The following is a 15,621-nucleotide window of genomic DNA, read 5'->3' as shown; positions in this document are numbered from 1 at the left end:
CCCAAAGCACACACATCCTTGGGTCGCTCCTCTTTTCAGTTCGCTGCAGCTAGTCTTCATTCAAAGACTACATTTTGGACACGCTTACTGACAGTTGTGGTTGCTTCGCGTGATGTATTTCTGTCTCTACCTTCTTGCCCTTTGCGCGGTTGTCTGTACCGTGTTTTGTGCTGCTACCATGTTGTTTTCATGTGTTGCTCAGTGGCGGTTCTAGACCATTTCAACTGGGGGGGCCAAGCTGGGGCCAGTTACATTAGACGTTATTGTAGTCATATCGTTTTCTTCACTGCATTGCAGGCATTAGCAGGCAAAAGACCATCATAATCATTCAACAATTTATTTGCATTTCCATTATAATTTTCATTTGCACTACATATTCAGTATCAGGTCACATCAACTGTATTCTCCAGTTTTTGTGGGTTTTTTTGCAAAAAGATCAGCAAATTCATCTAGACTCAAGGCCTTTGTCCTCCTTGACTCAATACTTAATACACCCAAATTGCTTAATCTGTCATCTGACATTGTGGACCTGAGATACGTTTTCATCAGATTTAGTGCAGGGACTTCTCTTTGAAAAACACATCACTTGTAGGGTTTAGAGTTTGGATGCCATTCATTATGTCAGTGTTTGTTAGGGAACCTTCTGTTAAGCTCATTGAGCATAAGATCTAAAACAGGGTAGAAAAGGGTTGTACGAAAAAGGCCTTTTCTTGTTCTGAATCTGACCCATTGTACTGAGTACAGAGTCTCCATTAAATTGAGAGCTTTTTTGGTCGTTTTGCAGGGGGGTGTATTGCAGTATCACATTGCTCAGCTGTGTTCAACACTTCATTCCATAGGTCATCAAAAAATGACTCATCCCTGTAGTCATTCAAAGTTTGAACTAAGGCTTCAACTAAATCAACAGCCTTTGACAGGTCAAGTGATGAAGACTGTAGCATATCTGATAGAAATGTTGCTTCTCCAAACACTTTATGGAGTGTAACAAGGCACACAATGAATTGTAAATCTATCTGTGCAAGCAGACCTCGTGCCTCAACAAATCTGTCACCATTGTGTTCTTGGACTATGTCTTGCAGGACTCGCTTAATGGCAGGTAATCTATCCATAATAGTATGTAGAGCCATATATCGACATGCCCAGTGAGTGTCACTTAGTCTCTGAAACTCTCTAGGTGCACCTGGGTACATCTCTTTATGTATGCTAAGCCATTTTTGATGCACATATGAACCGGATGTGAAGACGTAAAGTCTTTCTAGTAAGGAAAAGAACTGTCTGACCTCAGGGACAGTTTTGACTGTGTCCACTAAAACTAAGTTTAGACAGTGTGCACTGCAGTGGATGTAAAAGGCTTTGCTTGTTCTTTAATGTGTGCCTGGACACCTGAATGCTTGCCACTCATAACGGAAGCACCGTCATATGCTTGGCCTACTAGGTTGTTTTTGTATTCAAGACCATGACTTTCTAATATGTTTATGATTCTGTCAGTAAGCCCTGCTGCATCTAGTCAATCAGCAGATTCAAAGCGGAGAAAGCTTTCATGGACAGCTCCTCTGAAATAGTACCTGAGTACTAGAGATATCTGCTCCTTTAAAACATTTTATTTTTACATCTTTTATTTTGTCTGCCATTATGCAAAAGACATCACTGTTTTTCACTTCTATCATTTTTGTTCAAACCATGTCTGCCAAACACCTCAGAACCTCATTCTGAATCCCTTTGCTTGTATATTTTGCATTATGAATGGAAGTCAACCTTTTTTTCACAGTTGCGTCATGCTTAGCTATTGTTTCTAGGATTGCCATGAACTTTATTATCTGACTCTGCAGACTCCTCTTTGTGCAATGTTTTGTGTGGCTGTAAGTAGTAGTACTTCTATTGTTTTAATATTGTCCCTATTTTCTTGAACCGGTTTGTTGTGTTCCTTGTTTAGGGCATTTACCAGTGTTGCATTACTTTGTACAGCTTTCTGATAGTCTCTCCATGTAATCATTGCTTGTTTGTGCCGCTCAGACCTCTTGCATGAATTGCAAATCCCCCTTCTTTGTAAGTTGCCTTCTTCCAGTTGTTAAAACCCAAATGTGAATCAAATACAGTCTGAGACTTTGGGAGGGCTAAAATGCCTGCAGACGTAACAAAACACAGAGTCTGATTCTTTTGAATATTCAAGGCAGGTGTAGATATGGTACCAGGCCGCCTTGAAGCTCCTCCTCCGGTCCCCCATCAGAGTTCTTGGGTATATGTGCATCATTGGCTGCACCGGTGGTTCCTCTCAGGATTTGCTGATATCTGCCAAAGAAAAAAAAAATATAAGATTAAAAGTATCTATTTGGGCAATTTTAGATATACCATTGCCACCAGGCAACTTCTGAAATCCATCTGATATCTGTATCACAAGCCCAACAGCATGTTAAATAAGAATTCATTTCAATCACAAACCGACTCATTTCTATACACCATTTAAACTGACTAATTGCACTGCTTTACAAGTAACCACAGATTTATTCAACATCACAAACCTGACGGTCCACTGCTTGTGGACACACGTGGCTCCTCTGTTGGTGTCTCACTCTCAGCATCTGTCTCACTTTCCTGCTCTACTATGCCTTCACTCTCAGTCTCTCCAATGGACAGGTCTTCCTGCTCTCTCTACTGCTGAACCATCTGGCTCTGTCTCACTGTCTGCCTTGTCTTTTCTTTTTCTCTTCATTTTTGCTGAAAACTAAAGAGCAAAAGCAATGGGGAACACGCGTATTAATTAATTTACTTAAAATAACTGACTTGCTAGGTAACTACCTTTATGTCTAACCGTTTTACGTTACAATGCGTGTGGTTTAAGTAAAAACACTCAGCACCATGAGTTTGTTGATCATATATTTCATCATTTTTCATACTGCTACAAAGTAGCAAACGGCCAGGTTAAGATAAGGTGATCTTACGTTACACTTCTATAATGCATTTAATACAAATACAACATATTAACAATTTTACTCACCTCTATATTTCGTTCATTGTGCTTGAACTTTAATATTCGTGCGGAATTTCTTACAACTTCTGAATAGAAAAAAACTTGCAGTTGCATGTGGTACGATACTGTTGTGTTCCGCCTAAAGCCGTCCCTCTAGAAAATGTGTGGGTTAAATTACTGTTCCGCGTTGCTACTTTCTAATAACGGATTAAAAAAAATAACGATAGCAAAAATTAGTTATGTAAAAATTATTTCATAATCCACATTTAGGGGGTCCAAAATTGTTGTCACAGGGGCACTGCCCCCCCCATGACCGCTAGTGGTGTTGCTGCCATGATATGTTGTTGTTTTAGGTCTCTCTTGGTTTGGTGTTGTGGTGTCTCTCTTGTCGTGATGTGTTTTGTCCTATATTTTATTGTACATGTTTAATCCCAACCCCCGTCCCCGCAGAAGGCATTTTGGTAGGCCGTCATTGTCAATTAGAATGTGTTCTTAACTGACTTGCCTAGTTAAATAAATAAAAACTATTATTCACGCATTGATTTTATGATTGATTTACGATAGGGGGCAACAACGAACAAGTACTAACAGTAGAAGAAGATACCTCACGTGTTTCCGCTTCCGGGTTCTGAATTCAGAACGTCGTGTGAACGCCGCGCTAACAGAAAGTTTGTTCACAGCGGCTTGGATTTATTATATATTTTAATATTAATGTTTTAGAATATAATTGATATAAGACGATATATTTACCTGGTAAGGACGAAATCGTCTGGTTGGTAAGTTGATCTCACCGCACGGGGGAATCAGACAGTTGTAGCTTGCTAGCTAGCTACAAGAGTCCAATGCTAGCTAGTAGTTGAGACAGCTAGCAAGTTAGCTAGTAGTTGAGCCCTAACTAGTTAGCCAACATTGGCAAAAATCTGTGTTGACAGGTGAAATGTGAATAGGCAAGGGAAACAAAAACAGCAAATGTTTGTTAACTTGGCAAGCAAACTAATCCTAACTTTTAGTAGCTAACTTAACGCTAGCTGGGCAGATACACGTGACACTGGTCTGTTTGTCAACTTTGCTGATCACCTATCCATGCCACTAAGGTTAACGTTAGCTACTTGGCTAGCTAAGAAGTTTGTATTTTTCTGTGTGTTTGTTTGTTTACCGACTACCATTGTGTTGTAGACGATGTCTCTTCCTAAACGGGAGGTGGAGGAGCTACGGCCCTGGGTGGAACGGACCGTGAAGAAGGTGCTGGGGTTCTCTGAGCCTACTGTCGTTACTGCGGCCCTGCATTGTGTAGGCAAGGGCCTGGACAAGAGGAAGACCACAGGTGTGTGAGAGGGGGATTATGAGGGCAGTTGGTGTGTGACATGTTACACTGAAATTATGGCAGAAAAGCTGTGTTGTACGTTGTCTGTTTTGTTAGCCTATTTTAAAAGCTGTGTTGTACGTTCTGTTTTGTTAGCCTATTTTAAAAGCTGTGTTGTACGCTGTCTATCGGTTTTGTTAGACAGCGTACAACACAGCTTTTAAAATAGGCTAACAAAACAGATAGACAGCGTACAACACAGCTTTTAAAATAGGCTATCTGTTTTGTTAGCCTATTTTAAAAGCTGTGTTGTACGCTGTCTAACAAAACAGATAAACAGCGTACAACACAGCTTTTAAAATAGGCTAACAAAACAGATAGACAGCGTACAACACATCTGTTTTGTTAGCCTATTTTTCCAGAACGTCTTTTTTTTGTATGGGCCTGACTCAAATAGATAACTGTTACGCAGTCTTTAAATGTTGTATTTGACCCTTGACTCCTAACCTTTGACCCATTAGACCAGCTGCGTCCATTCCTGGATGAGTCTGCCGGTGGGTTCGTGGAGAGACTATTTGAGGCCCTGGAGGAGAGCCGCAATTCCCGTGGGAACAAGGGTGCTGGGGAGAGGAACCGCAAGAGAGACCTGAAGGTAGACCACCACACGCTGCTGCTGTTGTACCACACATTCCACGTTAACCTGTATCCTGTAACCAGTAGCTACCTACATGTTTAGGCCATGGAGATGGAACACATTAACCTGTAGCCTGTAACCAGTATCTACCTACATGTTTAGACCATGGAGATGGAACACATTAACCTGTAGCCTGTAACCAGTATCTACCTACATGTTTAGGCCATGGAGATGGAACACATTAACCTGTAGCCTGTAACCAGTAGCTACCTACATGTTTAGACCATGGAGATGGAACACATTAACCTGTAGCCTGTAACCAGTAGCTACCTACATGTTTAGACCATGGAGATGGAACACATTAACCTGTAGCCTGTAACCAGTATCTACCTACATGTTTAGACCATGGAGATGGAACACATTAACCTGTAGCCTGTAACCAGTATCTACCTACATGTTTAGACCATGGAGATGGAACACATTAACCTGTAGCCTGTAACCAGTATCTACCTACATGTTTAGGCCATGGAGATGGAACACATTAACCTGTAGCCTGTAACCAGTAGCTACCTACATGTTTAGACCATGGAGATGGAACACATTAACCTGTAGCCTGTAACCAGTAGCTACCTACATGTTTAGACCATGGAGATGGAACACATTAACCTGTAGCCTGTAACCAGTATCTACCTACATGTTTAGACCATGGAGATGGAACACATTAACCTGTAGCCTGTAACCAGTATCTACCTACATGTTTAGACCATGGAGATGGCACAGATATCAGAAGGCATTGAATGGGTGTAAACGATAGGCTAGGTGAGTTTCTACCATTATCAGAGATTTCAACTCAGTAACTCGTTTATCTTCAGAAAGTCATTGTCTCAAGGATGAATCTTTATTATGTTAGTGTCATGCATATCTCCCCTGTGAGCAGGAAACAGTGAGTGGATATTCCCCAGGAGGTTGTTTAAATTACTCATTGCATTGGTTAGATTGCTTGGCTGTGCCTCTGGCTAAGCCTCAGGTCATTGCCGCCTACTGATGTTCCCCCAGGATGTGTTTGGTGATGAGGTTGAGGTGGGTGCGAGGCGGGACGTCCCTGAGGCAGGAGATGGTGTGCCGGTGAAGAGGAAACGTGTCCCCCGCTTCGAGGAGGTGGAGGAACCAGAGGTCCTACCTGCACCCCCTACTGAGAGCCCTGTCATGCTCACTAAAATACAGGTAGACACACACACACTGTTTCCCATATGGAACACACATGTACCAAGATCCTGCTTCACATACAGACGTGTCACGATCCTTGTGAAATGAATCGGTGTTCATTCCCTCTCTCTCTGTCCTCAGATCAAACAGATGATGGAAGCTGCCACCAGACAGATAGAGGAGAGGAAGAAACAGCTGAGCTTCGTCCCAGTGTCTTCCCAGCAGGTGAGACTAATCTTCCTCCACTCTCTCCCTCTCTTGAAGGATTGGCTGTCTTTTCCCCTCCTTATAAATGGAAAGTGTAGATGTCTGACAGATATTGGGGGCTTGTGTTGTTACTGTCTCATCACAATCTCCTGTCCCCCTCCAGAGGCTGCCCCTGCCCATTCCCCAGCCAGACCCCCCCTTCGCCTCTCATCTTCTCCCCGCTCCCTCTGCCCCCTCCTTGGGCTCGGCCCAGTCCATCGCTCCCTCCCAGGCAGCTACTTTCATGAACGATGCCATCGAGAAGGCTAGGAAGGCTGCAGAGCTGCAGGCCCGCATCCAGTCGCAGTTAGCCATGAAGCCTGGTATACTGGGAGCCATTGGGAACACTGGAGGACCTCATAACCTGGTGGCACTGGCCAACCTACACGCCATGGGGATAGCACCACCGTGAGTATAGCATACACCACAGACCCAACTATAGACACTTCCACAAATACATGTCATACTACAGGGAGGCTTAACACATGTATGTCATCTGAGTTTGTGTGTGTGTGTGTTGGGTGTAGGAAGGTGGCGGAGGCCCGTGAGTCAAACAAGCCGGCCCCTCTGATTCTGGATGATATGGGTCGGACCGTGGACGCCAGCGGCAACGAGGTGGAGCTAACTCACCGCATGCCCACCCTCAAAGGTACAACACTCTCCTCTACTGTCACAATCAGCATGCTCTATTCCCCGATCTTCAGTCGCCTGTCTGACTGTTCAATCATCTCCTCTCCATCCACAGCTAATATCTGACTGTTCATTCATCTCCTCTCCATCCACAGCTAATATCTGACTGTTCATTCATCTCCTCTCCATCCACAGCTAATATCTGACTGTTCATTCATCTCCTCTCCATCCACAGCTAATATCCGTGCGGTGAAGAGGGAGCAGTTCCGTCAGCAGTTGAAGGAGAAGCCTGGTGAGGACCTGGAGTCCACTATCTACTTTGACGGGCGGGTTAACATAGCACCCGCCCAGCGAGCCAAGAAGGGCTTCAAGTTCCATGAGCAGGGACGCTTTGAGAAGATCGCCCAGAGGATCAGAACTAAGGTACCAATTCTGACCCCTGACCTGTCACCTTCCACCTCTTACCAAAGCCTTTTATTATTTTGAAAGCGTTGTACAAACAATTGATCAATACACAGAGAGGAACAACTATTTGTAGAGTGTAACATTAACTGCAAAATGGAAATTAAACAACCAAAACTACCTCTGTCTCCTGTCCAGGCCCAGTTGGAGAAGCTGCAGACAGAGATCGCCCAGGCAGCCAAGAAGACTGGGATCCAGGCCTCCACCAAGCTGGCCCTCTTTGCCCCCAAGAAGATGCTGGGGGACGGGCAGGTGCCCATCATTGAGTGGTGGGACTCGTACATCCTCCCCTCCAACATTGACCTGTGAGGCTTTACACATTTAATCCCCACTTTACTAGCTCAATATAGTCATCCTAACACCTACATCCAAGTTGTATACCTTTTGAAGAATTGTCATGAAAGTCCTCCACCGTTTTCCAGATTTCTTGTTGTGCTGATCACATCTCTTCTCTCTCAGATCCACAGAGACCAATTTTGTGGCGATGGAGTTGTTTGGAGTCACAAACCTGGTGGAGCACCCTGCTCAGATCAGCCCCCCGGGTAACCACACACATCCCTTATTTGATGTTACTTTTATGTCACGCTCCCAATAAGGGCTCCTGGATATTAGTCAGTGGGTTAGATTCATCTCACCCGGCTGCCTGTGTAGGCGTGTTTTGCATGGGCTGAAAGTTGACTGCGTTCTATTTGGAACGGGGTTACCGCCCAGGTGTGACCCAGGGGACCTGTTCAAGCCCACGGCGAAGTCTGCTCAAAACAAAAGTGACCTAATTAAGCGTGTGGAGTAATGACTAGGATTCTGTTTTCACATGACAAAGGGATTGGTTTTGATACAAACCCTTTATCTGCCTTTCCAGATAAACTAGTTTGAAAATTCAAACATATTTTATGGAAAAGAGATGTATGTTTCTGAACGATGCGCCATGCCGCCTTGTTGACAACCTGACCGAGAGGCGTAGATTACTGTTCGGTTTGAGAAGGCAGCTCTAAGTGTTGGTCTCCTCTCCAGTGGATACAGACAAGCCAGGAGTGACTCTGGGAGTGTACCTGACTAAGAAGGAACAGAAGAAGCTGAGGAGACAGACTCGCAGGGAGGGACAGAAAGAGCTTCAGGAGAAGGTCCGACTGGGGCTCATGCCCCCCCCAGAACCTAAAGGTAGGATCGAGACAAGGGCTGTTGAAGTAATGCTGCTTTTCTTTTCTCTTCAATTTGAAGTTTTACTGAGTGGTAGTCCTGTTTGAGGCCTGTGTTCCTCTCCTCCCCGTTTCAGTGCATCTCTGACCTTGAGTGTGTTTGTCTCGTCAGTGCGCATCTCTAACCTGATGAGAGTGCTGGGTACGGAGGCAGTACAGGATCCCACTAAGGTAGAGGCCCACGTCAGAGCACAGATGGCCAAGAGACAGAAGTAAGTCAAACCACTACACATTCCCCTCTTCTCTTACCCCTCCCTCATCTATTAACCCATTTCTCCTCTCTCTCTCTCCCCTCTTTTCTCTTACCCCTCCCTCATCTATTAACCCATTTCTCCTCTCCCTCTCCCCCCTCCTCTTTTCTCTTACCCCTCCCTCATCTATTAACCCATTTCTCCTCGCTCTCTCTCCCCCTCTTCTCTTACCACTCCCTCATCTATTAACCCTTTTCTCCTCGCTCTCTCTCTCCCCCTCCTCTTCTCTTACCACTCCCTCATCTATTAACCCTTTTCTCCTCGCTCTCTCTCTCCCCCTCCTCTTCTCTTACCCCTCCCTCATCTATTAACCCTTTTCTCCTCGCTCTCTCTCCCCCTCTTCTCTTACCACTCCCTCATCTATTAACCCTTTTCTCCTCGCTCTCTCTCCCCCTCTTCTCTTACCACTCCCTCATCTATTAACCCTTTTCTCCTCGCTCTCTCTCTCCCCCCTCCTCTTCTCTTACCACTCCCTCATCTATTAACCCTTTCTCCTCACTCTCTCTCCCCTCTCTTTTCTGCCTCCCATCTATCACTGCTCCCATTTCACCCACTTCCTGGCTCACCATTTCTGTCCTCTTCCACCATATGACATCTCTCACTACATAACCAGCTGTCTGTGTGTTTGTCCTCAGGGCCCATGAGGAGGCCAATGCAGCCCGGAAACTCACAACCGAGCAGAGAAAAGAGAAGAAGGTGAAGAAGCTGAAAGAGGACCTGAGTCTTGGAGTTCACATCTCCGTCTATAGGTGAGTTTAGGGTTTGTCTCTGGATAGCGTAAGGTTTTGTGTGTATGTTAGTGTTTAGGCTGTGCACATGTAACTATTTACGGCTTAGTGTGTCCGTGTGCCTTTCCTACTCATTCGTACTTGCTCGCTCACCCCCTCGCTTTCCCTCAGGATCCGTAACCTCCACAACCCAGCTAAGAAGTTTAAGGTGGAAGCTAACGCCAACCAGCTGTACCTGACGGGCACCGTGGTGCTACACCGAGACGTCAACATGGTGGTGGTGGAGGGAGGTGAGAGAGGGGTGGATGGAGGGAAGGGGGTGAGAGGAGAGGGACCATATTAGTCTCTTTAAATGGGGTCTACTTTCACTGAGTCTGAACAGTTCGAGTTGCCTTTAATTACCATGAATTACTCATGAAAATATCATAACATTTCTTATGACTTGTTGCTGTAAATGGGTTCTTCTTTACCCCAGAGTTAACTACATGACTGAGCATGCATGTACTGTTCTCTCAGGTCCCAAAGCCCAGAAGAAGTTCAAGAGGCTCATGTTGAGCAGAATCAAATGGGAAGAACACAACTCCAAGAGAGATGGTGAGAACTTAATTTATATATACAGTACCAGTCATAATGTTGGGCACCTCCTCATTTAAGGGTTTTTCTTTTTATTTGTACTATTTTCTACATTGCAATATAATAGTGAAGACGTCCCACAACTATGAAATAACACATGGAATAATGTAGTAACCAAAAAGGTGTTAAACAAATCAAAATATATTTGAAGTCTTAGATTCTTCAATGTAGCTACCCTTTGTCTTAATGACAGCTTTGGACACTCTTGGCTTTCTCTCAACCAGCTTCATGAGGTATGCTTTTCTAACAGTCTTGAAGGAGTTTCCACTGAGCACTTGTTGCCTGCTTTTCCTTCACTCTGCTGTCCAACTCATCCCAAACCATCTCAATTGGGTTGAGGTAGGGTGATTGGAAGCCAGGTCATTTGATCAAATCAAATTTAATTATATAGCCCTTCGTACATCAGCTGATATCTCAAAGTGCTGTACAGAAACCCAGCCTAAAACCCCAAACGGCAAGCAATGCAGGTGTAGAAGCACGGTGGCTAGGAAAAACTCCCTAGAAAGGCCAAAACCTAGGAAGAAACCTAGAGAGGAACCAGGCTATGAGGGGTGGCCAGTCCTCTTCTGGCTGTGCCGGGTGGAGATTATAACAGAACATGGCCAAGATGTTCAAATGTTCATTAATGACCAGCATGGTCAAATAATAATAATCACAGTAGTTGTCGAGGGTGCAACAGGTCAGCACCTCAGGTGCTGAACAGTTGAAACTGGAGCAGCAGCACGGCCAGGTGGACTGGGGACAGCAAGGAGTCCCCGATACCCCGGACAGGGCCAAACAGGAAGGATATAACCCCACCCACTTTGCCAAAGCACAGCCCCCACACCACTAGAGGGATATATTCAACCACCAACTTACCATCCTGAGACAAGGCCGAGTATAGCCCACAAAGATCTCTACCACGCCACAACCCAAGGGGGGGCACCAACCCAGACAGGAAGATCACATCAGTGACTCAACCCACTCAAGTGACGCACCCCTGCACCCCTTTGATGCAGCACTCCATCACTCCTTGGTCAAATTACCCTTACACAGCCTGGAGGTGTGTTTTGTCCTGTTTGAAAAACAAATGATAGTCCCACTAAGCCCAAACCAGATGGGATGACGTATGGCTGTAGAATTAGGTGGTAGCCATGCTGTGCCTTGAATTTTAAATAAATCACTGACAGTGTCACCAGCAACGCACCATCACACCACGATCTCCATGCATCAAGGTGGGAACCACACATGCGGAGATGATCCGTTCACCTACTCTGCGTCTCAAAGACACGGCGGTTGGAACCAAAAAACTCATTTGGACTCCAGACCAAAACGACATGGTTTAATGTCCATTGCTCATCTTTCATGACCCAAGCAAGTCTTCTTCTTATGGGTGTCCTTTAGTAGTGGTTTCTTTGCAGCAATTTGACCATGAAGGCCTGATTCACGCAGTCTCCTCTGAACAGCTGATGTTGAGATGTGTCTGTTACTTGAACTCTTTGAACCATTTATTTAGCCTGCAGTTTCTGAGGCTGGTAACTCTAATGAACTTCTCCTCTGCAGCAGAGGTCACTCTGGGTCTTCCTTTCCTGTGACGGTCCTGATGAGAGCCAGTTTCATCACAGCGCTTGATGGTTTTTGCGACTGCACTTGAAGAAACTTTCAAAGTTCTTAATTTCCGTATTGACTGACCTTCATGTCGTCAAGTAATAATGGACTGTTGATTCTCTTTGCTTATTTGAGCTGTTCTTTTCATGACATGGACTTGGTCTTTTACCAAATAGGGTTATCTTCTGTATACCCCCATCAACCTTGTCACAACACAACTGATTGGCTCATAAAATACTAAAAACAGCAACAAATCAACTCCCAAGTGATTGTAATTTTTGCAAATCTGTTCAAGTATTTCTAACATACGAGATGTCTACAGTGGCAAAGTATTTCTAACATACGAGATGTCTACAGTGGCAAAGTATTTCTAACATACGAGATGTCTACAGTGGCAAAGTATTTCTAACATACGAGATGTATACAGTGGCAAAGTATTTCTAACATACGAGATGTCTACAGTGGCAAAGTATTTGAACCCTTTGGAAATACCTGGATTTCTGCATAAATTGGTCATAACTTAATCTGATCTTCATCCAGGTCACAACAATAGACAAACACAGTCTGCTTCAACTAATAACACACAAACAATTATACACTTATGTCTTTATTGAACACACTGTGTAAACATTCACAGTGCAGGGTGGAAAAAGTATGTGAACCCTTGGATTTAATAACTGGTTGACCCAACTTTAGAAGCAATAACCTCAACCAAATGTTTTCTGTTTTTGCGGATCAGACCTGCACAACGGTCAGGAGGAATTTTGGACCCTCCCTCTTTACAAAACAGTTTCAGTTCAGCAATATTATTGGGATGTCTGGTGTGAACTGCTCTCTTGAGGTCATGCCACAGCATCTCAATTGGGTTGAGGTCAGAAGTCTTACTGGGCCACTCCAGAAGGCGTATTTTCTTCTGTTGAAGCCATTCTGTTGTTGATTTACTTCTGTGTTTTGGGTCGTTGTCCTGTTGCATCACCCAACTTCTGTTGAGCTTCAATTGGCAGACAGATAGCCTTACATTCTCCTTCAAAATGTCTTGATAAACTTGGGAATTCATTTTTCCCTCGGTGATAGCAAGCTGTCCAGGCCCTGAAGCAGCCAGCAAAGCAGCCCCAAACCATGATGCTCCCTCCACCATACTTTACAGTTGGGATGAGGTTTTGATGTTTGTGTGCTGTGCCTTTTTTTCTCCACACACAGTGTTGTGTGTTCCTTCCTTCCAAACAAATCAACTTTAGTTTCATCTCTCCACAGAATATTTTGCCAGTAGCGCTGTGAAACATCCAGGTGTACTTTTGCAAACTTCAGACGTGCAGCAATGTTTTTTTTGGACAGGGGTGGCTTCTTCTGTGGTGTCCTCCCATGAACACCATTATTGTTTTCTGTTTTACGTATCGTAGACTCATCAACAGATGTTAGCTTGTTCCAGAGATTTCTGTAAGTCTTCAGCTGACACTCTAGGATTGTTCTTAACCTCATTGAGCATTCTGCACTGTGCTCTTGCAGTCATCTTTGCAGGACGGCTACTCTTAGGGAGAGTAGCAACAGTGCTGAACTTTCTACATTTATAGACAATTTGTCTTACCGTGGACTGATGAACATCAAGGCTTTTAGAGATACTTTTGTGAACCTTTCTAGCTTTATGCAAGTCAACAATTCTTCATCTTAGGTTTCTGAGATCTCTTTTGTTTGAGGCATGGTTAACATCGGGCAATGCTTCTTGTGAATAGCAAACTCAAATTTTGTGAGTTTTTTTTTTTTATAGGGCAGGGCAGCTCTAACCAACATCTCTCATCTCATTGATTGGACTCCAGGTTAGCTGATTCCTGACTCCAAGGAGCTTTTGGAGAAGTCATTAGCCTAGGAGATCACATACTTTTTCCAACCTACACTGTGACTGTTTAAATTATGTATTCAATATAGACAAGAAAAATACAATTTGTTATTCGTTTAAGCACACTGTTTGTCTATTGTTGTGACTTAGATGAAGATCAAATTTGATACATTTGTGCAGAAATCGAGGTAATTCCAAAGGGTTCACATACTTTTTCTTGCCACTGTATGTGATCGTATACAAATGTAAGCATGGTTTGAAATGATCGTTGTAGTCAAATGTTATATCTGTATGGGCTTCTTGAGGTCAATTTGCAAATTATTTGTAATTATGTTCTGCCCCCCTGACCATCTGCTTAAGAAAAAATGGGCCCATAGCTGAATCTAGTTGATGATCCACGCTTTGTCTTATTGTTTATATTACATAATACTTCACTGTACTTGTCTTGGTTCTAAATCCTTTCCCTTTCTCGTCTGTCAGATCCAGATGCAGACGATGAGACCAAGAAGAACAACAGATGCAGCCTGGTCTGGGAGGTGAGTGGTTAACCATGACATCTTATTTCACTAACGCTCCAGGAGTGTAATGCATGCTTCATATAATAATCATGTTCATCTTGGACAACTGGCTTCTTTAAAATGGATTGATTGTAAACATAGTATAGACTGATCTAATCTTGTCTTTCTCTTTCCCTGCTGTTTTCTCTCTTGCCTCCATCTGTCCCCTCTCCTCCTCCCAGGGCACAGCTAAGGAGCGTAACTATGGGGAGATGAAGTTTAAGCAGTGTCCTACAGAGAACATGGCTAGAGAACACTTTAAGAAGCACGGAACAGAACACTACTGGGACCTGGCTCTGAGCCAGAGCGTGCTGGAGAGCACTGATGACTGAAGGGAGAGCATCACTAGAAAGCTGAGGAGGCAGAAGGATCCCTTACCACTGACCCAGGGTCTGATAGTTGTTCATCTTCATAATGGTTAGGGTTGGGAGTTATCTGATCCTGGATCAGTGGTGAAGCGCATTGTTACCTCGTGCACCAGAGACATGCAAAGGTCAGGGGTGATTCTACCCCTCTTACAGATACATTCACAACCCCAATCCAGCCTTGTATGGCTGACTGCCTGCCTGCCTGCCTGCCTGTTATTGTGTGGTGACTTGACTTAAGGCAGGGAGGGAGACTGATTGGGAGTGCTGGTTAGAGAATGGATGAGGGCGAGGTCGTAGATTAGGAGGGATATATGGTGTGTGTATAGATATTATTGAGCGAGGTGTACACTGTTCTGCAATCACATTTTGTGGAAGAGTTGATAACTGTGAGACCATCTTTCTAGCAGTTAGGGTGGCATTCAGGCTGTCAGTTGCTGTGTGTCAGTGTTTAATACTATGTCTGACATCTCTCCACTGTCTGAGTGTTCTATAGCTTGCTATTAACTTCTCTACCTGACTACAGTTCCTGAGTAAGCCCAGCTGTGGTCCAAATACAGTTCTGAAATATTGCCGCAATGTACTATTCCCAAGCAAAAGCCCTGTTTCGAATAAACAAAAACCAACCTATCAACGTAGAAGTAACTAAAGACTTTGAAATGAATGAGATCGTACATTTGAGTATGGTTTGTGTCATGTTTTTGGCCGTTTATTGTATTTTTAAAGAAAATTGATACAATTGTTTTTGTGGAATGACCACATTTAGTGGAATGACCACATTTAGTCAAGTATTGACTGACCCAAAATTGTTTTATTTTCTTTAGATGTTTGTTTTGGATAAAGTGTCTTAATGTTTGATCCTGAATATGTTGCCAATAAACACATGCAGGACAATACAATACACTTTGTAATGAAAAATGAAAGTTTTATACCTTTGTGCACTTTTTAAATTATTTTCAGCTGCTGCATTGGATTTGTAACACAGTGAGAGGTGACATTTTATAATGCTTGCGATTGGATG

At 43.9% G+C, this 15,621-nt stretch overlaps 1 protein-coding gene and 1 long non-coding RNA gene across 2 annotated transcripts; one reads left to right on the top strand and one right to left on the bottom strand.

Moving 5' to 3' along the window:
* Positions 1-323: 323 nt before the first annotated feature.
* LOC112247951 lies at positions 324-3,316 on the bottom strand. The gene is made up of 3 exons (XR_002953161.2): positions 2,996-3,316; positions 2,520-2,722; positions 324-2,289 (listed from the first exon to the last, which is right to left on the bottom strand). It is a non-coding gene; the product is annotated as an uncharacterized LOC112247951 (long non-coding RNA).
* Positions 3,317-3,578: 262 nt separating this feature from the next.
* Positions 3,579-15,501, top strand: LOC112247950 (U4/U6 small nuclear ribonucleoprotein Prp3-like). Its single transcript, XM_042307910.1, has 17 exons — positions 3,579-3,744; positions 4,145-4,292; positions 4,793-4,923; positions 5,962-6,129; positions 6,253-6,336; positions 6,482-6,765; positions 6,885-7,006; positions 7,223-7,410; positions 7,588-7,754; positions 7,909-7,991; positions 8,461-8,607; positions 8,758-8,857; positions 9,532-9,645; positions 9,796-9,914; positions 10,141-10,218; positions 14,159-14,214; positions 14,418-15,501. Exons 2-17 carry the CDS (start codon positions 4,148-4,150, stop codon positions 14,565-14,567), a joined length of 2,136 nt encoding a protein of 711 aa, XP_042163844.1. The 5' UTR covers positions 3,579-3,744; positions 4,145-4,147; the 3' UTR covers positions 14,568-15,501.
* Positions 15,502-15,621: the final 120 nt, after the last annotated feature.

Source organism: Oncorhynchus tshawytscha, linkage group LG03, assembly GCF_018296145.1.
Source record: "Oncorhynchus tshawytscha isolate Ot180627B linkage group LG03, Otsh_v2.0, whole genome shotgun sequence".
In the NCBI taxonomy this organism is placed as follows: Eukaryota; Metazoa; Chordata; class Actinopteri; order Salmoniformes; family Salmonidae; genus Oncorhynchus; species Oncorhynchus tshawytscha.
This window is presented reverse-complemented; position numbering and strand designations above follow the sequence as displayed.

Coding starts and splice junctions, on each gene's coding strand:
- LOC112247950 (XM_042307910.1), top strand. CDS start 4,148: ATGTCTCTTCCTAAACGGGAGGTGGAGGAGCTACGGCCCTGGGTGGAA. Junction 4,924..5,961: donor ACCGCAAGAGAGACCTGAAG/GTAGACCACCAC, acceptor ATGTTCCCCCAG/GATGTGTTTGGTGATGAGGT. Junction 7,755..7,908: donor CTCCCCTCCAACATTGACCT/GTGAGGCTTTAC, acceptor CTTCTCTCTCAG/ATCCACAGAGACCAATTTTG.